This window comes from Aplysia californica, unplaced genomic scaffold (assembly GCF_000002075.1).
Source record: "Aplysia californica isolate F4 #8 unplaced genomic scaffold, AplCal3.0 scaffold00674, whole genome shotgun sequence".
NCBI classification, from domain to species: Eukaryota; Metazoa; Mollusca; class Gastropoda; order Aplysiida; family Aplysiidae; genus Aplysia; species Aplysia californica.
The window spans coordinates 243,551-267,650 of record NW_004797944.1 but is presented as its reverse complement, the minus strand read 5'-3'; the positions used below and the strand labels follow the sequence as shown (position 1 = coordinate 267,650).

General features: G+C 40.8%; 2 protein-coding genes across 3 annotated transcripts in view; one reads left to right on the top strand and one right to left on the bottom strand.

The window, feature by feature from the left end:
- The window catches only part of LOC101858894 (secretion-regulating guanine nucleotide exchange factor), a gene marked incomplete in the record, with an annotated part of 16,279 nt that extends 12,909 nt beyond the window's left edge, over positions 1–3,370 (top strand). The window contains 2 exon segments of the mRNA XM_005108278.3: positions 523–672; positions 3,080–3,370. Of these exon segments, the coding sequence (XP_005108335.2) occupies positions 523–672; positions 3,080–3,246 (317 nt within the window).
- Positions 3,371–9,106: 5,736 nt separating this feature from the next.
- Positions 9,107–23,138, bottom strand: LOC101858514 (nuclear pore complex protein Nup50). 2 transcript variants are annotated; one of them, XM_035972386.1, is made up of 9 exons: positions 22,983–23,138; positions 22,548–22,599; positions 19,004–19,074; positions 17,721–17,810; positions 16,425–17,001; positions 14,876–15,091; positions 13,573–13,645; positions 12,368–12,486; positions 9,107–10,308 (listed from the first exon to the last, which is right to left on the bottom strand). In XM_035972386.1, the coding sequence occupies exons 3-9, from the start codon at positions 19,070–19,072 to the stop codon at positions 10,085–10,087; spliced, it is 1,368 nt and encodes a 455-aa protein (XP_035828279.1). In that variant the 5' UTR covers positions 19,073–19,074; positions 22,548–22,599; positions 22,983–23,138; the 3' UTR covers positions 9,107–10,084. The 2 variants fall into 2 exon arrangements, with proteins under 2 accessions (XP_035828279.1, XP_005108334.1); XM_005108277.3 differs by lacking the exon at positions 22,548–22,599 and having other exon boundaries at positions 22,983–23,137.
- Positions 23,139–24,100: the final 962 nt, after the last annotated feature.

The following is a 24,100-nucleotide window of genomic DNA, read 5'->3' as shown; positions in this document are numbered from 1 at the left end:
CATGTACTAAAAATAGCACAAGACCTACAAGTTATCATAGTGATGCGTGTTTTTATTGTGCTCACGAAAGTCCACTGAAGTACAGTGAGCTCATTGGTATACGCACGTCGCATCTTCTTCTGTTTTTACTTTATTCGTGTCCTTCTGTTTTTGCGTTATGTTTGTCCTTCATGTTTTTACTTTATGCATGTCCTTCTGTTTTTACTTTATGTTTGTCCTTCATGTTTTTACTTAATGCATGTCCTTCTATTTTTACTTTATGTTTGTCCTTCTGTTTTTAACTTTATGTTATGCTTGTCCTTCCTTAGTTTTTACTTTGTTTATTTTATACTTTGCGCTTGTTCCTCAATTTTTACTTTGTCCGTGTTCTTCTTCTTACGATTTTACACGGTCCCTGTTTTCCTTCTGTGCTTACTTTGCGCTTGTGTGTGCTTCTTCTGTATTTGCGTTTGCCTGTGTTGTTCTTCAGTTGTTACTACATGCGTGTTTTTCATCTGTTTTTATTTTGTACTGTCTGTTCAGAAACGGGCTGTCTCTTCAGCTGGGGCCGTTCTGATTTAGGGCAGTTGGGACGACACTGCGACGGAAAGTATGACCACATTCCTCGACAAATTGAGCTGAAACCTGTCACAGCACAAGACAGTGGCTCCGAGCACAACCTTGCTTTGACAGGTCGGTGTTTTGCGCTCGTAATACGGGACTGGGTGCTCATTGGGGGATCGGGTCAGGGCGGTTTGCTTGCCCGAATGAGGGCGCAAAATGGCTATCTTTGCACAAGCCGATTGCACCCAACTCGTCCCCTCAAAAAACAAACACCCCCCGGGGCGGTGCCACTGACTGAGGTGTCTTTAGGCCATTCCCAGTAGAATTGGTGCTCATATGACGCGCCGTAAAACCTCTACTAAAACTAAAACTAAAAAACAAACGCGTTTGTTTTCAGGCGACGAGTCGGACGATCAACCAGACCCGATCCGATCCCATCCACAATGGGCATCTGGTATAATTGTAGTTTTAATAGTAAATATGTTTTATGCCCTCGTGGACACAATATTCATCAGACTTGTGTATTGTGTATTTGAACTTTCCAGATTTTTTTTTCTTTCTTTTGGAAATTTGTAACGCCACTGTTGACACAATTTAGGTCGTGTAGGCAGCAGGCTGATTGGGCCTGCCTGTCGTTAGGGAAAACCCCGGCTGAGCTGAGAGAGATACAGCTTCCCCGCAGAAGATAGAGATACCCGATAAGAAAACCTCTCTACTTGGGAGTCAAACTCCAATCTGTGGGTGGTGTGGTTTGCTTCTTGTTTCTTATCAAACGTCTATCGTCCTTATCTCCCCTCCTTCTTTTTTGTGTTTATCACTCTCTTGTAACACTTCTAATCTTCGGCACTTATATGACCTTATTGTGTTGCAAGTGCCGTAAAACACTTACTAAAACATAAACTCCAATCTTCTATGTATAACAGCAGAGAGCCTAACTGCTACACTAGTGCTAATGAATGAAGTTGTCTTTCGGCCATTCCCAAAGGGGCGATATTAAGATGTTCTTTTGCACATGAGCTGATTTGTCAATGTCATACTCATACTGTCCCGCAACAACATTGGGGGAACTGCTGCTTTTTCTTTCCTAATCCATACTATCGTCATTTTTCCTCTGCTTTTTTTGTATGTTTGTCACTCTCTTGTGAACTGCTATTTCCGGGGTGCCTTGATAGTCGAAGCAGACCTTGTGCTGTTGAGGCTAGAGAGGTGAGCAGAGTAAGCCTGGTTCTTCCCTTTGGACTTCTCTGTTGACATCCACCCCTTGACGCTCATTTAACCTGATGCAGTTGTGAGTGCCGTAAAACCTTACTACAATGTAAAACAAAACATAACTGCTACACAATAGATGCTGGTGGTTACCCTTCTAAAATAAGGCGGTGAATGCTAGACAATTTCCAAAGATAATTGAAAAAAAAAATTAAAGCATCAGAAATGTAGTTTCTTTGAAGACTTTTGAATTTCATGGACAGAAAGGAATTCAAATGAGGAAGTACTGACAGTGACAGAATCCCATGCGAGCCGCTCATTAATAAGAAAAATTAGGAAATGACAAATGCACCTTTTAAGAACACTTGACTTGACATAATAAGAGCTAAGAATATGTTGCTGTCACTGGAAAAATAGAACGAGGAAGAAGAAGAACTGGAAAAATACAAGGCAAACAAGGCAACATTTTTTTATCATTTATAGCAGTAGTTGTGCAACTTGTAGAATAAAGAGAAGTACATCAACAAATTAACGGTTATATAAATTTAGTGCAGCAAAAGATAAGCAACAAAAAAAAAGAAGAAACAAGACTTACCAATGACACTCTCCATGATTCACACACTGACTAAATTCTAATTGTGAATGTAGTTGTAGGTGTTTTTGTCCCCATCAACTCTATTAAGAGGAAGGCTGCTTCAACGTTGCTTATCAGGGGCACTCCGAACTGAGAGGGATACAACAACCCAGTACACAGATGGAGATACTTTATACTCTTTAGAAGAAAAACCCTCCCCGCACAGGTAAGGAACTCTCATCTTGTGTGATGGTGAAGTGCCTAATTGCTCCTCCACACACTTCAGTCTAGATCTGGACAATAAAGATGTATCTTATCTTATTCTTATTTTATCTTATATATGGTCGCTTTTAAGTACAAGGGGGCTATCCCGAAAAATGATGTTTCGAGAAAATCGAATATAAAGTATTTGCCCCTTGTTCAGTTTCTTTAAAAGACAAGGAGAGTTTTCTCTACTATAACCAAACTAACATACACACCAATGAAACCAAACTTCTCTTGGTAGGGCAATCCCCACTTTTGGTGTAGGTCAAGATTTCTGGAAACACCTGAAATCTGGGTTAGCCCGCTTGTCCTTAAAAGCGACCATATGGCTTCCAAATGATAGAAAGACCAAAAAAATTCTTGATGGACTTGAAGGGTTCATTTATTCTTGGGTTGTTGGTTTTTTTAAGTAAGTGTTTGAATGGAAAGCACTGAACTGTCATAAAGTAAACATGAACTTTAACCTTTTTGTAATCCATTTTCTGTTTCCAGCTGATGGTGAGGTCTACTCGTGGGGCTGGAATGAGCACGGAATTTGTGGAACTGGGAATGAGGAGAATGTGCACAGACCTCACAGAATTTCCGCGTTTATTGGAATTCAAGCACTAGCCATTGGATGTGGTGCTGGGCATTCTTTTTGTCTTGCACGTGAAAGTTGATGATTATGTTCAGAATCAGAAGTTTTATTAAGCTGTGATTGGTATAAAATTCCGACTTGAATGAAGTGAGTGAGAGAGAGAATGAGTTAGTAGTGAATGAGTGAGTGAATGAGAGAGAGAGAGAGAGAGAGAGAGAGATAGAGAGAGAGAGAATTTCTGAAACGAATAATTAAAGTTTTCTGAATGGAGTCTGCTTGAAGCAAGCTCGGTTAATCTGAAAACAGTGGTATACCAGAAGAAAATGAAATCCCCAATTTTGGTTTTCCTCTATTCGATCAACCTCGAAACAAAAGCCCATAAAAACCAAAGAAAATTCAGCGGTCCCGCAAATTTTGTAAAGTGGACTCCACTGGACCAAGCAAATGAACGCCTCCTCTGGTTTGATATTTCTCAGGGATTGCTGTCCGATGTGCATGATTGGATGGGTGGATAGATGTCTTCTTAGTTTTATTCTAGATGGTTCCAGTATTATGTGAAAGATACTGTGCCTTTGAACCCTTAGCTCCTTAATGTTATTGCACCATGTCTGGTAAAGTACTCATTACACTGTGTTTGTGTTTGCTTGCTTTTTTATTTGTATGAGTGTGTTCAAATACATGTTTCATTACAATATAATGTGCCTGTTTTGTATGTGTAATTAGCCCTGAGCTGAGTAAGGATGGTACTGTGCATGTGTAATATGGTGTGTAAAGTGTTATGTATTTTACCTGAGGAAAAATAATTGTTGAATAATAATAGTGCTTGAGAAAAATACAATAAATCTTGTTCAGCAATCACTCACCAACCCAAAACCGGGTCTCTGTTTTACGTTGCTTTCAGGAAGTTACGGTTAATTTGTCGTACATCCTCTTCACAAGTGCTAAATCTGAAACTGACATCAGCAATCATGGTTCACCTCTTATTTTTTGGCATGGATCATCATTGCCTTTCTCACCCTGGGTCAGGGTATAGGCCATGAACAAACATTTTCCACCTGTCCCTGTCCTGGGCTAACCTCTCGGTTATTCCATGTCTTCCCAGTGACTCTTCTCCGTGTTCCACGTAGTCCTCCCCTTGATCTTTTACCCTGTTGGTTCCAATCCAACACTTTCCTTGCTATGCGGCTGCCTGATTTCCTGAGAGTATGTCCAATCCATCGCCACCGCCTTCTTCCCACCGTATCTCCAACTGGGCTCTTACTTGTTCCTTGGCATGGATGTTTTTAAAAAAATAAACTGTCTTATCCTGGTATTTTCATAACTTAGTAGATTAAACTTGAAGAGATGGCAACATAAAATTCACGTCGCCCATCTCTTCAAGTTCTATCTACTAAGTTATACGTGGTCGAACTCTGCCTCCTTTGCCTTCAATTGTTTTTAGCTAGGGAAAGAAAGGCCTTTACGCCAATTCATTTTGTAATGTCTTTGTTATATACTGCGTGTTGGAAATAGTTCAGGATCGTTACTGTAGAAGTGAGATGCTTAATTGCGCCTGCTGTCAAAGTAAAGTACAGTCAAACCTGGTTGTACCGCCCCCTGTTAAACCGCCAGACCCGCTTACTGCCTGGTTTTTGCCAATGTACCAAAACGAACGCATATGTAAACATAGTATTTGCGCCTTTACACCGCCATCCGCCTACCGAGTTGTACCATCCTCATCAAACTAATGTAGATTTGGCCCGGTCTATGCAGGCAGTTGGGCAGGCTCACTAGACAACTTTCAAGCATTTTCATGGTCAAAGGATTGTTTTTTTAACCGTCGACCCCAGTTACAGAGTACTTGCTACGGCGTGGCAGTGGGTGGAACGGCATAAGCCCAGCACTTGGTTCTAGTTATAATATAAGGTACGAGTTTCTTCAGAACCCTTTCCATACCTGAATGTATGATTGATTACTCAAAAACAGGGTGTCCAGCAAGGTCGTAGAGAGCAAGGAGATTAAGAGTCATCACTAAGATAAATTATCCCCTTCTGGAGTGTAATAAGGGACTAAAAACGCTGCTCTCCATATCATACTTTACTGAACAAACAAAAAAAAACCCTTCAAAGGTTATCCACGCTCATGCATGCGATCACACCTCCAAGGATGCTGTTATCTCTCTTTTTTTTTTACATTTGAAATCATTGTGCGCTCCACTTTGTGAAAACCAGGAAACAAAATTATTGTGATCAATAATATTATTTATAGACCAAGACATACTGTTAGCAATTAGATATAGCAAACATCGACCCTCTTTTGTGTCCGCTATTCCTTACACATAAAGTTAGTTATGGCACACGCCTAGAATCATGCAATCATATATCTTAAATTCAGTTTTAAAGTATATTTTTATCCATTTCTTATAATTAAATATTTTAGCATCTTGAAAGATTATCTTTATAATTTGGTATGTTTGATAATTTTATGTTACTCGGACAAGTTTTCTTCTTATTTTACATATCTTTTTGATTTTTAAACTAGATTATAACATAAAACTCTTAAAGAATTGAACAGTCCGTATCACACACATAATTTTTTTTTGCTCCCTGTCATTATCCGTCAGCCCGTCAGTTGGTCACAATCTCTCTCTCTCTCTCTCTCTCTCTCTCTCTCTCTCTCTCTCTCTCTCTCTCTCTCTCTCTCTCTCTCTCTCTCTCTCTCTCTCTCTCTCTCTCTCTTTTATCTAATTTTTCCCATTCTCCTTCGTCCCTTCCCAAGGCCCGCCCCTCCTCTTTCATCCCAGCCCCATCCCCTCTTTCTTGCGTGCATTCCCCCACCCCGCCCACCCCCACAACGTGGCCCAGCCCGATAAGATTCTATAAAAAGAAACGCCACAGTTCGTGATTTAGCCCACGGTCGGTCGCCATATTTGATCCTCACCACGGCGTACTGCTCGTGGCGCCGCAAAGAGAGAGAGGAGGCTCCATTAGTTCTAAGCTCCTTGGTAGAGAGTTAAAAAGTCGTAAATTCAGCGCCCTGGTCGTAAAGGTCGTAAATGGTAGTAAATTTGCCTTGAAGGTAGTAAACATTTGGTAAACGGTCGTAAATTTGCCTGCATACTGAGTGATGAAGCCAGCAAGACTTTGCTGTGAACCCTTGCCGCGGTACATGACTCCGTTTTGGTCGGTCGCGATTGTGATAGGCCTACATGTATAATACATGTATTCGTTCACCTTTCCCCCGCCCCGAGAGTACGTTTCACGCGAAAAGGCGGCTTTGGCGGCTGGCCGAAGTGTATGTGACTCCGAGGCTCGATCGGGAAAATCAAGATATCTACTTTCACTTTCGTTACCACCCAGAAATTAGCCGGCGATAGACAGATAATGCAACATTTGTGACCTGCAGGTTGTACATTGTAAACGCTGCGTCTCCGTGCAAATAAAATTTAATAATTACTCAGACTCGTCACCGTGCTGTTACTTGTGTGTGTGTGTGGGGTAAAAAGAAAATACTAGCGTCGTCTGATTTTTAGATCATCGGGTTCGCCATCGTGGCCGGTCAGTGAACCTTCGCGCGAGGCACCACGAGATACGGCATCGGTGAGCACGGGCGTTTGTTGGGGTCGTCAAAGTTCATTAAAAAGTCTGAGCTTTGCCAAGTATAGGACTACGGAATGGGGCAGGGATTATTGATTTTTTTAGAGATACACTCGGGGGAGGGGGGAGGGGCTGAAGGCAGCACCAGAGGACTAAAACTTGTAAGCAAATTTCAGAATTTTGATTAAATTTAAATCCCTCTGCAAAGCGCGCGTTGGTGCAGGCCTTGTGTGGAATCTGGATCCTATGTACCTTGTAAGCCGTGTTATTGAAATAAAGTGTTCGCGTTTCATTGGTTGGGTGATAGTAAATTAGAACACCATTGTTGCTTTCTGTTCAAGACTGGCAGATTTTCAGTATCACTGCCTATTGCCCTCCCACAGTTCTTACACCTCGCACACTGAATAGGTCTACTTGAGCCATTCAAGTTATTGCTCTACTTGTCTGAGCAATAATTTTTTTCTTTCGCGTTCATAATATGAGTCATGACACCCAGACTGGTTCTTGACAGTAGAAATTCTTGTTCAAGGCCCCTCCGAACGTTCAAAGCAAGATTCATTTTTTAATTTATAGATAATAATGAGATGAAAATACTGAAATACTTAAGTCAAACAAGACCCCCAGTGCGACACTGAGATGTTGTTGACTGGATATATGTATGACCCCGTGGAAAAATGAGAAGCCGGTTTGGCAGTCACCCTGTAATGTACACATTAGGTCTATATCTACCCCCCTCCCACCACCACCAGGGCAGTGCTACTGACTGAAGCGTCTTTAGGCCATTCCCAAAGGGAGGATATTAACATGTTCTTATGCACAGTAGTCAGTAGAATTGTAAATGGGCTGATTTATCAATGTCATGCTCATACTGTGCTGGACAAACATAGGGGCTGCTTTTTCTGTCCTCTTCTTTACTATCGTCATTTTCCTCTACTTCTTTTGTGTGTTTGTCACTCTTGTGAACTACTATTTACGAGGTACCTTAATTGATAGTCAAAGCTTGATTCCCCGTTTGGACTTCTCTGTTGACATCCACCCCTTGTCGCTCATATGACCTATGCAGTTGCGAGCACCGTAAAAACCTTACTAAAACTAAATCTAGTGGCGAGCAAGCTTGCGATGGTCTGTCTATCCTCCATTTTGTCGACTGGACTTTGTTGTGTGTTGTTTTCGTTCCATATATTATGTAATAATTATATAATGTTATTGGTGGCGCAAATGAACTCCCTTTTTCGAGCTGGTGTGGGGCTTGATTTGCTGGGTAGTAAATTTCTTTTCCAGGTAGTAAATTTTTTCAGGAAATATTGCTTGACACCCTGCAACAAGCAGGGCCTCCAGTTAAACACCCATCTCCTTAGTTTCGTAAGAGTTTTACGGCACTTGCAACACAATAAGGTTATATAAGTGCCGAAGAATAGATGTGTTACAAGAGAGTAACATACACGAAAAAGAAGGAGAGATAAGGACGATAGATGTTTGATATGAGAGAAGAAGCAAACCACAGCAGAGCACCTGCAAACCACCCACCACCCATAGGACTGAACAAACTAACAAACCAAATGGATGAAGAATCAAAAACACTCCAGACTCCCATAGCAATCCCAGTTTTAAGAGCGCCTCATCGGGATTCAAACCAGGGTCAATTCCCTTGTAGTCATAGCCCAGCAAGCACAGCAGGGTACCATCATCAATGGAACTGATGGTGCCTCTCAACAGCTGCTGAATTGGTCGCTTTTAAGGACAAGCGAGCTACCCAGATTTCGGGGGTTTCCAGAAATTTTGACCTACACCAAAAGTGGGCATTGCCCTACCTAAAGGAGAAGTTTGGTTTCATTTGTGCGTGTACTTGTTCGGTTATAGAGAAAACTCTCCTTGTATTTTAAAGAAACTGAACAAGGGGCAAAAACATGACCTTCAATTTTTTCAAAACAGCATTTTTCAGGATAGCCCCCTTGAGCTTAAAAGCGACCAATTAATAACAACAGCAGCATCAAAAGAACTTCATAAATGGATGAGCACTTCTCCATGCTTTCATTTACTTTTAAAACAAGCTATAACAGTGGACTGCAACTGGTGCTTGTGGTGTAGAAAGGCTTTTCACACTCACGTGAAAAAGATACAAGTTTGATTCCTCTATGTCTTAGATTTTAAAATCTTTATAATACAGAAATATCTACTTGTCTGCTAGAACATTGTATCCCTCTTAGCGTGGGTCGGACCAAACAAGCAGGATCAAAGCAGCCTATCCTATCTCACAAATGATACCTAAATTGTGTCTACAGTGACATTAAACATTTTCAGAAATTTCCTAAAGAAAAGTTAAGAAATAATCTGGACTGTTCAAAATCACAAAACAAGTCTGACAAATAAGTGTTTTTTCACTTTATTTAGTTCAATACAAATAAACAACATCCATCGCTTCAGACAATGGTTCACCTGTTCGCTTCTTTTATGGCAATATCCTGTACACAGGCCATTCGTAAATTTCAAGGAGAAAACTATATATATATAAGCACACCTATTTTCATCAATTTCAAAAAGCTCCAGAGAAATTCACAAAACCAACAACTTTATTTTAAATGCCTACTTAGCACAATAAATGCAACAGATTTATTTTCACATTGCCAAACAAAAACAAAATAACAAAATAACTTCAGATTCAAAGGTCAGCACACAGTAGGTGTATCCACAAAGTCAAACTTGTGCGTATGAGTATGGCTACGTCCCACCGTGGCGAAAGGAGAAGGAATAATTCAGGTTCTTATTACATCGCATCCCTGCATTCTGATCGACAGAACTTGGTGATGGGTCAACAGCGATGAATGAACAAGAAACTTTTTGCTCTATTCATCGATCTCCCTAACACCCAACGAGCGATAATAACCTTTTCTCACGTTTAGGAAATATCAGCATGCCTTTCCTGCACTGTAGAACAGATTAAAACGACATTTGTAAGAGACAGTGGTGGTGGTGAAACACTCAGACTTTTTTCCTGTGGACGAAGCACCATGACGTCAGGGTCATAATCAACACAAGTCGGCCCCTACCCAAGTCATTATGGTGTCGTAGTAGAAGAGAATCTTACCACCAACACCACGAAGAGCGACGTACCTGTACCAAATAAAACCAGTCCAGACAATGGCAGTTTCTAATAAAGCAGGAATCATTTCAGTGTTAGTACATCATACGTGATACATTATACACCAAGTGTTTTCCTATACTATGGATAGTAGATGTTTTCCCCATACATAGTTGACTCTAATGTCTCCCCAAAAGCTACGACCACGGCTCTTGTGTTATGACAGTGAGCAGAATTCGAGTACACAAAACACTACTACACAGTCATCAAAGCAGCTGTTTCCTCTCTTCCAACTTGCCCAGCAACTCGTCGGCGTCTTCTCCTGTCTTGACGCGGATCAACATCGGCACCGGCACTGGCGTCTCTTCTGACTCGGTTCCAGGCTTGCTGCTGATTGGTGGGTTCGGGACACACACAAAGAAAACGTTGTTTTTCCCTTGCCGAGAGAAGGGCATGGAGGTAGCCAGGATGACATTGAGCAAAATGTTGCCTGAGAAAAAAAACATAGGAGACAAGGAATAAATGTTTGTTCATTTATTTGCTAGAGTAATGTGAAGCACATCAACACAATACAGTCGAACTTAAGATACAATAGGACAGACGGGACCGGCAGTTTTTCCGTTATAAGCGAGGCCTTATATAACCGTAATCAAGGGAAACTACCAGTACCATTGCACCTGCAGCTTACTTTATATATAAAATCGATTACCACAGATCTTTTCCCAGTGGGCTATTTTGCTGACACTGAGACGGAATCGATCAGGGACCCCAACACTAGTCTATAGGGGGGTATGTGTTTGAAAGTTTGGGTTTAGAAGGCAAGCAATCATACAAACAGGCGAAATGTCTTTGTTGAGACAAATTTTAAGAAGAAGCGAAAATGCCTCTCAATTGAAACCAAACTACTTTTGATTGAAAAAGTCAAATACATATTTACAAATTACTTGCGCGGTGCCTGTAATTATCTGCACAAAAACCTTATTTGCCATAATGAACACTCGGGATTCAACGAAATTGAAGAAGGCCAGGCCCGACAACTTCGTTGCATCCGAGTTCCACTGCATTAATATTTTCTCCATTCATTCTGAGACCTGGACTTTCGTCCATGTTTCTAAGGATTGTTTCATTGTGTAGGTTAAAGAGGTCTGGTGATACGATACAAATTCTGGCTAACTCTTTTATTCTGCTTGTATTCGCCGAAGTCTCCCTCAATTTTCTACAACAGCATTTTTCTCCGTGTACAAATTTCAAATATTTCTTAAACTTAAATCCTTTCCATCCATGTCCGGTGCTTCCAAAATTTTAAATAGCCTATCAATTTATCAAAGGCCTTTGAATAATCAATCAAACATACACATATTTCTTTTTCTTCAATACATCCTTCCATTAAAATTGTTAGGGCGAATCTACAGTATTTTTTTATACCATTAACAGAATAAAGCTAAATTGTGTTTTATTTAGATTCGGGTCTTAAACTTTTTCTTATTCTTTCTACTATTTCATGCTGCAAAACGTTTCCTAAATGACTCATATATATATATATGACTTATTTGTTCCACGCACTTCCACTGTGGCATTTAAGAAGAGACGAATACAGTTCCTAGGACATTTGAATAAATTAGTAAAGTGTTGAACATCTTGTTCTCTCTGAAAAAAATTGGCTTAAGTGGCAGAGATAGACAAAAATAATTTGCTGGGAGACCACAAGCAAATGGGAGATGGCCAGGACATTAAGTTATCATTAACAATTATCTGGATTTTTTTAGATCATCTAAAATACTCCAAATTTGTAATAATGATGTACCGTATCTGTAGAGCACTAAACACATACAACAACAACAAAAAAAACAAAACAACCAACTTCTGTTTACTATACATCCATCCCGACAAAACTTTCCCTGCCATACACAATGTAGGTTGTCTCAAAGGGTGAGCGCCTGATTCCCCTCTCAGTCTCAGACACTGGCTGAGAGGAACAATTCTACGAGCATCCACAGAGTTAATTCAGACCCCTCTCACAATCAAACTTTATGCTTTAGAAAGTTCTCGTTAATGTAGTGTAAATACTTAACGCCCCCATCAATACAAGCAAGATCATTTAGGAGGTGGGCTGCTTCAACATAACACTGCATGTCAGGGTCAACCAGGGCTGAGTGGAATACAACATCCAAGCACACAGGTGGAGATACTTGATATACAAAAATGCTTGATATACAACTTCCCAACTTGTTTTAGTTTCAGTAGAGGTTTTACGGTGCTCGCAACTGCATAAGGTAATATGAGCGCCAGAAGATTAGAGGTGTTACAAGAGAGAAACAAACATAAAAAAGAAGAAAGGGAGATAAGGACGATAGATGTTTGATAGGAAAGAAGGAGCTATCCACACCAGAGCACCCGCCAACCACCCATTCCCAACTTGGGAATCGAACTAACATCTTCAGCATGCAAAAAGAAAAATTTTGACCACCACACCTTAGATGTTCTGAACTTTGAGCAGAAACCGTACATCCCAAATAAAAGAGGAAAAACAAAACTAGGCATGCCCTTACCGAGATTAGTGTCTGCTCGGATCAAAAGCTGAGTTTTCGTCTCTTCCACTGGTTTGAGATGCAAATTTCCAACTCCCCGGTCAATCCACTGATTGTCTTTCTGATAGTACAATTTGCATCTGAAATGAAAAGTCAAACAAAGCAAGAATTATCCACCTGTTAAGCCCATAAACAACCCAGCTAACCATGCCACGGTTTCTCTGATCAGAGGACCCAAGTTCACAGTGTCATGAAACAACTTTTCCTCTGTTCTCTCAATAACATGAAACAAAACTTTCTGTCCGTTCTCTCAATGGCAAGAAACAAAAATTGTCTTTTTTAGTTTTAGTAGAGGTTTTACGGCGCTCGCAACTGCATAAGGTCATATGAGCGCCAGAAGATAAGAGGTGTTACAAGAGAGTAACAAACATAAAAAAGAAGAAGGGGAGATAAGGATGATAAATGTTTGATAGGAAAGAAAGAGCAAACCACACCAGAGCACCCGCCAACCACTCACTAATTGTCTGTCTTACCCTCAGAGTCATGAAGTATTATCATTATCACTTGCTTGGTTAGACAATTCCCCAGTCCTAGCTCTCAATGCAATGAAATACAAGTCTTGTCTGTTACTCTCAATGTCATGAAATATAATAACTTGTTTACTTAGACCAGTGCTTGTCAACCTAGACAATATCGCCCACTTGTGGGCAATTTGGCACTTTTGGTGGGGATCACCAACAGAGTATCATGAGTTATTGAATGCTATAAACACGCTGACCAGCACTGGCCCAGACCATGTACAACCACACAACTTGTCTCAACCTTTCACACTCCACCTCTGCCCTAAGCTTACAAAACGCCCTTTTTCATTTTTGGATCCAATTTTTTTCAGTTACTCTACTTATGGGATAAAAAATAAATAAATAAACTGACTAGTTTTTAAAAAAATCAGAATTCACATTTCGGAAGAACGCCCATTGTAAAAGGTTAGGTTGACAAAACGTCTTTTTTAAACGGTTACGCTGACAGCTGACAAAACGCCTTTTTATCTCGAAACTACTGTGAATAAAACAAAAGGCCTTTTGACAGCATACGACAAAGCTCTCAATGTCACTTGGCACAATTTGTTTGCCTCGACCACAGCCCAGTCCTAAAATATACCGTGTCCTGTGGTACCCACTTCCATACAAGTTGATTAAATTTTCTTTTTTATTTTCTAAACTTACCTCTTTGAGTAGAGAGCATCGTCCTCTTTAATCTCCTTCACCTCAGGCTTCGGCGGAACGTATTCTTCGTCATCTACAGGAAGCGAGGGAAAAAGACAAAGGTAAAGTAAAAAAATTATTTTTAAAAAATAAAATAAAAATTTTTTTAACTTTTTTTAAAAACGAAAGACAACCCCAGCTCCCTTCCCTGTCACACACTCAGAGTTTTTAGTTAGTTTTAGTAAAGGTTTTACAGCGCTCGCAACCGCATACGGTCATATGAGCGCCAGCAAATTAGAGGTGTGACAAGAGTATAACAAACATAAAAAAGAAGAAGGGGAGATAAGGACAATAGATGTTTCGTAGGAAAGAAGAAGGAAACCACACCAGAGCACCCGCCAACCACCCACACTCATAGTTTGAGAAAAAGGAGAAGCACATTGAAGTAAAAGTAAAGTATACTCCCCTCCCCCATTAACAGTGCTGGTGGACCTATTGCGCAACATCTGGGTCACAGTAGGATAGCAATTACATCTTTCAGGAGCAGAAAGGAAACCGCTTGTGGTGATATCAAGAAGCGCAAAGACGTGAGGGGAATATATGTGTCATGACGCGGTGGAAACAGGCACTTGTCAATGTTTGAGTATCATGTGGAGTTATCAGTTATTGGTATCATCTTACCTTTGTCTTACCTTTAAAGGAAAAAATACCCATTTATCTTAAATAGAAGTCGAGATATCCGCAACTGAAGAAGGCAGGGGTTAAATAAGTGAGAAAATGTCCACCAAAGTCTGCTTAGCTTGGGAGCCTGTGATAACTGAACACTTACATTTTTTGTGCTTCAATCAACGTTTTTCAGTAAAAATCCACACAGAAATGTGTTTTTGAATGGACTAAAAAAGATGTTGAGCTGAAAAACAAAAATTCAATAAAAATTGCCAAACAGGCAGAAAAATACATATTTCTTCAATTTCATTATTTTGACGAGCGCCTGACTTCACCACGCCGCCTCACATACTATACTTTTACTCACATCAGTTTAACCCTATCCATACGTCGTGTTTTAGTATCGTATCCATACGACGTGGGGAACTGTGTGACACCACTTTCAAAGAGGAAATTTACTCGTTAATCCGATCCGCGCTTTGCATAGCAGTCTGTCAAAATCATTTTTTTGGAAAATACGGAAAGTTTCAAAGAGATCTTCGTACTAGAAGTATTTTAAAATTAGAAGAATACAACCCCGGGGTTACAAAAGGACCCCAAGGCATACGGAAAGTGTTAAGTGACAGACATATGCCACACATCATACAATATCGCTTACCCTTGCTCTCCTGGGATCCCTGGGAGCTCTCCCCTTTAGAAGAGCCCGCGGCCGCAGCAGCAGCAGCTCCGAAGGAGAAACCACTACCCGTGGAAGGGGCTGAGAGCCCAAAGGAAAGCCTCGGTTTGTCCTCTGCATTGTTGGAGGAGGAGGAATCGGTTTTGCTGCTGAACGAAAATCCTGGCATGGAACTCGTTGTGTTAAACTTGAATCCACCTGAAATTTTAAAATTGTAAATCATGTTAATGTTTTCTGCCCTCATCAACACCATTAACCACTTGACTGCTGAAAATACAGTATAACACAGATAGAAGGCCAAATTCGTGCGGATCGGCCTCGGTAGTTCAAGGGATATGTGAACTGTGTTCCGCCATCAACAAAGATAGCTACTCAGGGGAAAGACAATAGATCGTGTGATGCACAACCCTTCCTCTCGCCCACTCCACACAAGCCTAGCTAGGTCTAGGGCCCAGGCATGCGCATCGAGCACTGCGCTAAAAATAGCACCGTTTTTGTGTTCGAGCTTCGCGTAATTTTCTTACAAAGATAAAGAAGAAGAAAAAAAACGGGTCCGAAGGCACCGTTCGACAGATGAGTGATTTCAAGTCTTCTGTGTTCAACCTTCAATCTGTTTAATACTGTATGTACCCTACATGCTAAGGAAAACTTCCACATGCCGTAGACATAACAGGTTGCAATTTTTAATGACAGTTTTTGTGTTTATTCTAAGAGACAAATCAGTATAATCATATACCGATAGAAAGAGAAGAGAAGATTTCACCCATCAACAAGACCTGCGTTGTAACATTGGTAACAAGTAACAAAAACCTGGTCATTCAACAAACAAGAAAGTTAATAGCTACCCGATAGTAAATAGGTCCCTTGTAAGGGCTAAATTTGAATAGAAACTAACAAATATATGCAAGGGACAACAGTTTAACTAGATACTTCTGGACATACCAGTGACCGATTCATTGTTAATATTTTACGGGCTCATTGACACAATTTACAGATCATTTCAGAAATGGGTTGCTTCAACACTGCTGTCACGGCCAACCCCCTCCTTCAGGGTATACAGTATTTCACCAGACAGAGACCATACTTGAAACTGAAAAATGACAGATAAAACTTCGCTCCTCAGGACACACACTCACACCATCTGTGTGCGGTGGGGAAGAGGACTCCTTCCACAGACTCCAGTTTGGATAGGGTGATATCGAAAAGAAAAAAGAAGGAAAGCAGAGACGATTCACTGTGTAAGCATGAACATGTGTCCTTCCAAGAAGGGTAATTCATCTGCCATTTTGACAAAGGCGAGGCACATCTATCATATCAACTGATGACTTTCCATTGACTATTTCAAGACTAAAGCGTCTACTCATCATGGCTACAAAAAGGCAGAATCTAATCAGACCTGGTAATACAGTACCGCCCGGTACGAGAGGCAGTAAGAGGCTTACCATAAAATAAACAGAACATTCCAGCTCCTTCCCCCCCCCCCCCCCCAACCCCAAGGACGGTTAAATTAAGCACTGATCTATACACCTACCATTCAAAGAAGATCCTGCTGCACTTCCAAAGGTAAACCCTTTTGGCTGTGGTTCAGATGATGAAATTCCAAATGTGAACGGCTTGGAGTTCGTTTCCTCTGGTTTGCTGCTGCTTTTCTCCTCCCCATCTGTCGCTTTTGACATGTCCTTTGAAAGAGACGAGGGAGTCGGCTGTGGAGCACTGGAGGCCCCTTCATCAGATTTTATCGAATCTTTTTTGGGCGAGGCACAAGAAGCTGATGAAGAGGAACGTTTCGCCTCTATAGTTCCCAAATGCTTCTCATAGTCTTTGAAAATCGGGGTCAGTATAATGTACGGATTGTCTTCCACATGCTGTTTGATCCAGGCCAGCACACTCTCGTTTAATGATTTCAGAGAGGGGAGATAAGAGCTTGATTCCTTCCCACTAGCCACTTTGCCTTTTTGTTGGTCCTCAGCACCATTGAAAGATGAAGCACCTCCAAAAGAAACAGGCTTCACACCAAACAAACTTCCTGTTCCTAGCGATTTGCTGCTATCGTTTTTGGCTTGTGATAGCTTAGAAAGTCCAGCAAATCCACCAAAGGGTGTTGATGCCTGTATGTAGAAGACAAAACACACATAGATAGAAATAAAACAGTCGCCTATTATACCAAGAGTGCTTCTAGTGTGTAAACATGTATGATGTAGTTCCTTCAGTATTTAAAAACAATTCTTTCAGACTCATACAAACAGCAGCTCATATTTTTTAAAGCATTAGAGAAATATCTTTTTACTTTGACCAGTATGTCTTTGCAATAATTTACACATAGAGTCTAGAATGCAAATAGCAAAGCACACGCATAGCGAACAAATTTTGAAACTCCCAGTTTTCCGGCACTTGCAACACAATAAGGTCACAGAAGTGCTGAAGAATAGAGGTGTTACAAGAGAGTATCAAACACAATAAAGAAGAGATGTTTTGTTCAGTAGAGATTTTACGGCGCTCGCAACTGCATATAAGAAAAAAGGAGAGATAAGGACGATAGATATTTGATAGGCAAGAAGGAGCAAACCATACTAGAACACCCATACATAACGAAAGAATGTCAGTGTCCCACTCATTTCTTAAGTGTACGCTAGACAAGTTCAAAATGACACAGAACAATCTCTCAGCTATTTCCACCCCATGACAAAAGCAGAGAAGCTGTTCCACTTTTAGTTTAAAGTGAGATGCTTCCAAATACATGAAATTAAAATAATCAACTGGACTCAAGCAGTAAAGATCATTTATACACTATATTATACATATAAACTATTGTAAAAAAGAAACATACAGTGTGTTCCTCTCCTACACCTCTGCGCTTGGCCTTCTTGATGACACGCTGTTGCATTGCCTCCTGAGAGGCTTGAGTGAAAAACCCCGCCTGGAAACGAGAAAGGACAGAAAAAAAAACCCCTCATTTGTTTGAGTTGTTAACAAAAGCGCAGCGACATGAAAATAAAATGGTTGTTGTGTAGTTCAAGGTAAAAGTAAGACAGACAGACTGTCAGGTAGAAATAAGAAGAAGAGAAGGAGGTGAGGAGATGATGGTGAACAGATAGAAGAAGAAACAGAATCTTACCTAAAACAAAAGATTAATAGTTAAAAACACTTTTCCTTTTTTTATATAAAAAGACAAAGCAGAAAGAAAAGGAAAAAGTTGCACTATCGATGGCATTAGATATAATAGCAGCACAGAGTAAAAAGAGAAGAAAAGGGCAAGATGGCAAAGACAGCTACTTTGAAACCAAACACAGTTAATCCAAAAACAGTGGTGTAAACAAAAAGAAAAGAAAATGTCCCGATTTGATAGGCGGCAAAACACTCCCATTTCTAAACTGAAAAGAATTTTTTATTTCATTAGCAGCCCTGAACATCCTTGAACGTACGTGTCGGGGGACATTCAGTTGGTCATAGACTACTGTGTCTGCAAAACTGGCTCACATAGGCCCTTCAGGCCTTTTAGGAGAGCATGCTCAGCGTGTGGTGTGTTTCATGACATCACTGGTCCTGGGCAGTCTTTCTCACTTCTCTTTATGTCTACCTTTCTGTCTATTCTGTGTGACTAATAAGCAGATTAATCAAGCTGACAATGTTAAAGAAAACACAATGCGTAGTCTGCTGCTCAAATAGCAGAGTACAGTTATAGAAAGGGGTAGATGGGGGAAAAAAAACAGCCTTTCAACAAGAGAAATTTGCCGCAAGCATGGCAATCCCAACTCTACACTCTTGACAGTCATGATCCGTATTTCAGCAACTCTCTTTTAAACTGAAAACCCAGTTAAACAAGAAAATCTGGAAGTCCTGCAGATTTCGGTTTCAACAGACTCCACTGCGTTTTAAAAACAACTTACAATGTAGACCATTTTACTCATCTGAACTTGTATCTTCTTTTTTGACTAGCTAAACCTCACTAAAAAGACTCTTACTTCTATACTTCACATCAAGCTTGGTCAAAATAAAACCATGAAAAAGTATTTTAAAGAATAATCATTAGATACAATTGTTTTCACACGTAAAACGATTTCTTAAGTATACATCAAGTGTCAAGTTCTTATCAAGCAGTGAGACACTCACCTCTTCTGGTTCTTCTTCATCATCCCAGTTTCTGTCATTGAGTTCTGAACCAGGACCCCGTTTCGACATACCTGAAAATTAATATGATGAATTTCAATAAGTAATATTGATATCTTCACGTCATGTATTGATTGTTGAGCAAGACAAAACATCTATTGACAGTAAATCATATAATTATAAAAGGGTTTTATGAATGAATATTTTGGGAACAGAGTTAACATGAACATGCAAAATCTGTGTTTTCTGTGTGTAAAAAAAGTATCGCAATGAAGCGGAGGTAGTGGAGTTTCCGCTATTTAGCGGAAAAGTGGCAGCTATGAAGCATTCAGGGCACACCATGTATCAGCTTAGAGCTCCTTAGGGGTAAATGGTTATCATCATTAGTTAGCTCAGTGACAGTGTGTAATGTTGGGCCAAAACTTCATCCTCCTCTCTAACAGGATTTTTTGCTACGCAGTGACTACGTTCACGGCGCCGTAAATGTAGTTTGCAATTTAAGAATGATCTTGCTCACTTCACCCCCTACAGGGTTGCCAGCAGACTCTGACAAAAAAGCCTGAAATATTTTTGGTAAAAAATTCTATGCCGCGGCGTGCAGCATTTCAATGAAAACAGAATAAGAATTAACATATTATATATGTGTCAAAATATTGAATACATAGGCCTAGGCCTATTACAAAACCCAGCCTTTTGTGAAAAACTTTAGAAACACCTTCCTGAAGTTTATAAGTCTGCTGTACCACCAAGTGAAAGTTCGGAAAGTGCTTTAGGGTCTTTTGACAGTAAAGAAACAAGTCTTGGGGCTTTTTAAATACTAGGTACAGTAGTCTCCGCCTAAGATCCCGGTGCTCGGGAGCAAGGAAATGCGGGATCTTAGGCGAACCGGGATCTTAACCAATAAACCTAGGGAAGAATCTATGGTGACCCCTGCTAAGGCTCACAATCGGTACCATGGTCTCCCACCACTCTAAAATGAACTGACGTGATCCCTTGGACGTGGGTTTATGACATATATGGCGAGCAAAGAGTGGTTAATCTTGATGACCTATCACAGTGCATAGTGGGATGAGGCGTGCCATTTTCACTTATATCCTACCATGAGTCTACGCTTATCCAGTTGCCCCTCCCCCTTACCTGTCGAAAATTTTTAGCTTTCCATCTCTGACCGAGTCCTCCCCCCCCCCCCCCCATCCAAACCGCCTTTGTCATTACACACCATTACGTTGTGAACACACCAATTAAAATTAAGTCTCGCAAATTCGGGAGTAGAGACAACTTCTGCAATGGTCAGGGAAGAGTTCACAGTTCAATCGTGATCCCGCCTGGAGCAAACATGTAGGCCCTACCCACCCGGCGAGTGATGTAAGTTTAGGGGGAGAGCTCAGGTGTGAGTGCGATGCGTGGGGAAAACAAACGTGTCGGTCAGTTCACACCCCGGTGTGATCCCGTCTGGGGCAAACATTGTATCGCTTCATCGAGTTTTACGTTTTATGTGATCACATTCACGATAGTGGCTGATCTTTGACGCGACGGACAATTTATAGATCTCAACTTTTCACTCTTGGTTGATCGGCTGTGACGCCAAGGTTTTTGTTCCGCAAATTATTATCTGAAATGCGGGATCTTAGCCGAATGTAGCCCTTCAGAATGAATCAGAGCGGGATCTTAGGGGGTGGTGACTTTTGTATAGTAAAAATTCTGTTTTCTTAAAACAGCAGAATTTTAAGCGAACTGGGATCGTAAGCGGTGGGATCTTAGGTGGAGACTACTGTACCTATTTATTCTTTTTATTTTTTAAACAAATAATGCCCAGCTCCAACCTGAAATGCACACTGTTCTGGTCTTCCTTCAGGCCTGGTCAGTGTCGGGTTACAATTTGCCGACCAGGCAGGGAAAATTTTCTCGGCTCCTTGGAGAGGCGGAGGATTTTACAAAGCTGGATTTCCGGCTTCAGCCGGAAAACTGGCAACCCTGCCTCCTACCGTTTCCCTTTTAGCTTCTTTTTTACTCCCTCCCACCCCTCATCCCACTTTGTTTTCTTTTGGCTTTTTTTTCCCAAAGTGTTTTACGAAGCTCACAGCTGCATTATATTATATAAGGTCATATGAGCGCGCGAGATACGTTTAACATTTTAAGTCGGTAGGAAATTTTGAATTTTGCACAGGTGGCGGCCGAAGCCTACTCTTATCGATTTTAAACCACCTAGGGATCTTTAACGGGCACAACTTGCACACAGGACCTTCGAGATTGTTTTCCCTCGTCCGAGAAGGCTAGGTGTACATCTTTCTCCTACCAAAAGATCAGGGATGTAGCTGAAATACAGCAGTAAGGAGCCAAAGAGTAGTAGTAGAAAGGCTGCAGAAAGAGTCAGGAGCCCAGAGGAAGGGGCAAAGGAGGTGAGGGGGTGGGGGTAGAAAGTAGAGACAAAAACAGAACATTGAGCTGCTAGAGAGCAGGAAAGGAGGTGAAAAGAGACAATGTTACTCAATGTTTGAGAAAAACATTTTTCAGTAAGTCGCTACTCGGATTAGAGCCCGGGACCTTTGAATGAGAGGCAAACACCTTTTTTTAACATCTAGGCCACGAGAGCCCCCCTTCCCGCCTTCGCCTTCTTCCATTCTCCCTCATTTCTTTTTTAACGACATTTATAATTTTCAAATCGTTGAGAATAGCCGGGTCCGCACACGGGAAGCGGATCAAAGTTTAAATTGTGTTCTGTGCGCTGAGCAAGCGAGGCCTTGTTGTCCGCGGCTGTTTTGCTGTGCCCGCCTTCGCCCTCCTAGGCCTTTACTCTGTTGCCTTGACCATTAATGATTAATTTGTAGAGGAACCAGCCATCCATGTCCAGGTGCTGTTTTATCCTTCTAAGTTGCTTTGGACCACCACTGCATTATTCTTCATGCGAGTATTCCTGTGCTGTTTATTCACTTTGAGCGACCTAAGCATTTCAGACGTGCCTCTGTGCCAATGGTGGATGATTCATGGTACCATGAACGGTAGTGAACGTAGTCACTGCATTTTGGTTTACAAGGAACCACATCTCTGCCCAAGAACTGTTCTCTTTTCTACATTCTAGATCTAGTTCAATGTTGTAGCCGTGGCTTTCTGTGTAGACATGATGAGAGCAGACTCAAATTGGGATTCAGATCTAGATCTAGAGACGGTGATCTTATACTTTAGCACGTTAAATTCCCAAAGTCTATTAATCCCCGACTCAGACCTTCAAAACTTTGAACTGGGCCTAAAAATGTGCAAACTACCGTAATTTTGTCATGAACAGATCGTATGACAGTGGTTTTCAGTCTTCCATCATGATTTTAGAAGCCTTTGAGTAATCTTGATGACATAGAATTTTGATCTTCCAGATCTGATAGTGGTCGCTCGTTTCGGAAGTCCTCAATTGAAGAATTTAACGTGCTAAAGTATAAGATCACCCGAGAGACTTTCGGCCGAAAAAGATCTAATCTAGATCTAGCTCTCTATAGTCTATGGCTCATGATCTAGATCTAGATCTAATCAATAACACGCCCAGTCTTACACTTACTCACTCGCTCACTCTTAGTACCGTAGTCTAATCTTGTCACCTCTGCCTTTGCCTTTGCAAGAATAGAAATCAAAGACAAGAGAAGCCAATGAATGTAATTTATAATACTCATCAACCAGACCATTGCAAATTCAAAGTCATAACAATCATCAGCCAAATAGATCTAGATCTAGATCTAGGGATAGACTCGTTACAGATCTACTCAGTCATAGTCACACGGTGAGTCTAACTGGTAACAATAAATAACATAGAGGCTACACATTTCCTCAAACACTAATTTCTAAACTCATCTTGACCCAAGACTGACAGTGAAACTGAAACAAACTGAAACTGAGAGGCGATAATTTTGGCAAAAAAGAGGAGGAAGACCAAAATCTAGACTAGAATCTAGATCATGCAATAAGTAAGAATGTAAACAAACTGAAAACAATATACTTTTCAATATGATCCTGTTATTACTAATCTGAAGAATCAACAGTCAGCACGTGAGTGCACGGAAGGAAGCCTCTAGCAACTAGAATCTATGTCAAATTTCGCTGCTTGTGGACAGCGCCATATTAGAAGTAGTGCCAGTTGGTGTGTATTTGTACGCCATGCGCTAGAATTAACAGGCTATTTTTGTTCCCTTGTACAGCTGATTTAGGCAAGGCAACTTCGGATTGAAATAAGGCCTAGCCTAAGCATAGGCCTTGATGTACACTGTAGGCCCTACACTCTTTTTGGTTACTCTAGTCTATGGGCCTGGGTTAAGCGCAACAAAGGGCATAATTGGTTCCTTTCGGGTTTTGCTGTTGTTTTCATAAGAAAAAATATTTTTAAAATAGAAAAAATAAATTGATACCAGTTAAAGCGGGCAAGAGCAGCTTAATTACTTAGGCTAATTGATGTCTAGTTTGTTTTGTGGGTGTGTGGGGGTTTTTTTTCGACCTGGGGCCCAGGCCTCAATTTAATTTGTCGATATCCCGTGGACTAACTTTACTTTATATCCCCACAAGATCTAAAGACTAGGCTAAAACTAAAAAGCCGGGATTTCAAGTTTCGATGGACGCAAATTTCCGCAGTAAAACGAATGTTGATCTTCACATGACCCCGATATAAAGCGCACATACACTTCATTATATATAAATTGATGTAATAGCCAAGTACATGACTGTATCATCTTATTAAATTATAGATCTATGACACATAGTACAGGGAGGGCCTATAAACGGTGCTGATCTATTACAATAGATCTAGATCTTTTTTTAGAGTTTCGAAAAGAAAAATCAACCGGTTTTTTATTTCTGGTTTTATCAATTGTTTATTTTGACTTCAACTTCAAGATGTATTTTCACGTTATTCCCTTTATTGAAGAGTGATAAGAGAAAATAAATTAATTGGAGATGGAGAATAGGCAAAAACGAAATACTAAAGTAAAAGACACGTTGGACACATCTCATACCGAAGCGGAGACAGTGGGCCCCTACACGTGGCCGTATAATTCATTACATTCCCCTCCACCACCACCACCCACACAACACACACACACACACACACACACACACACACACACA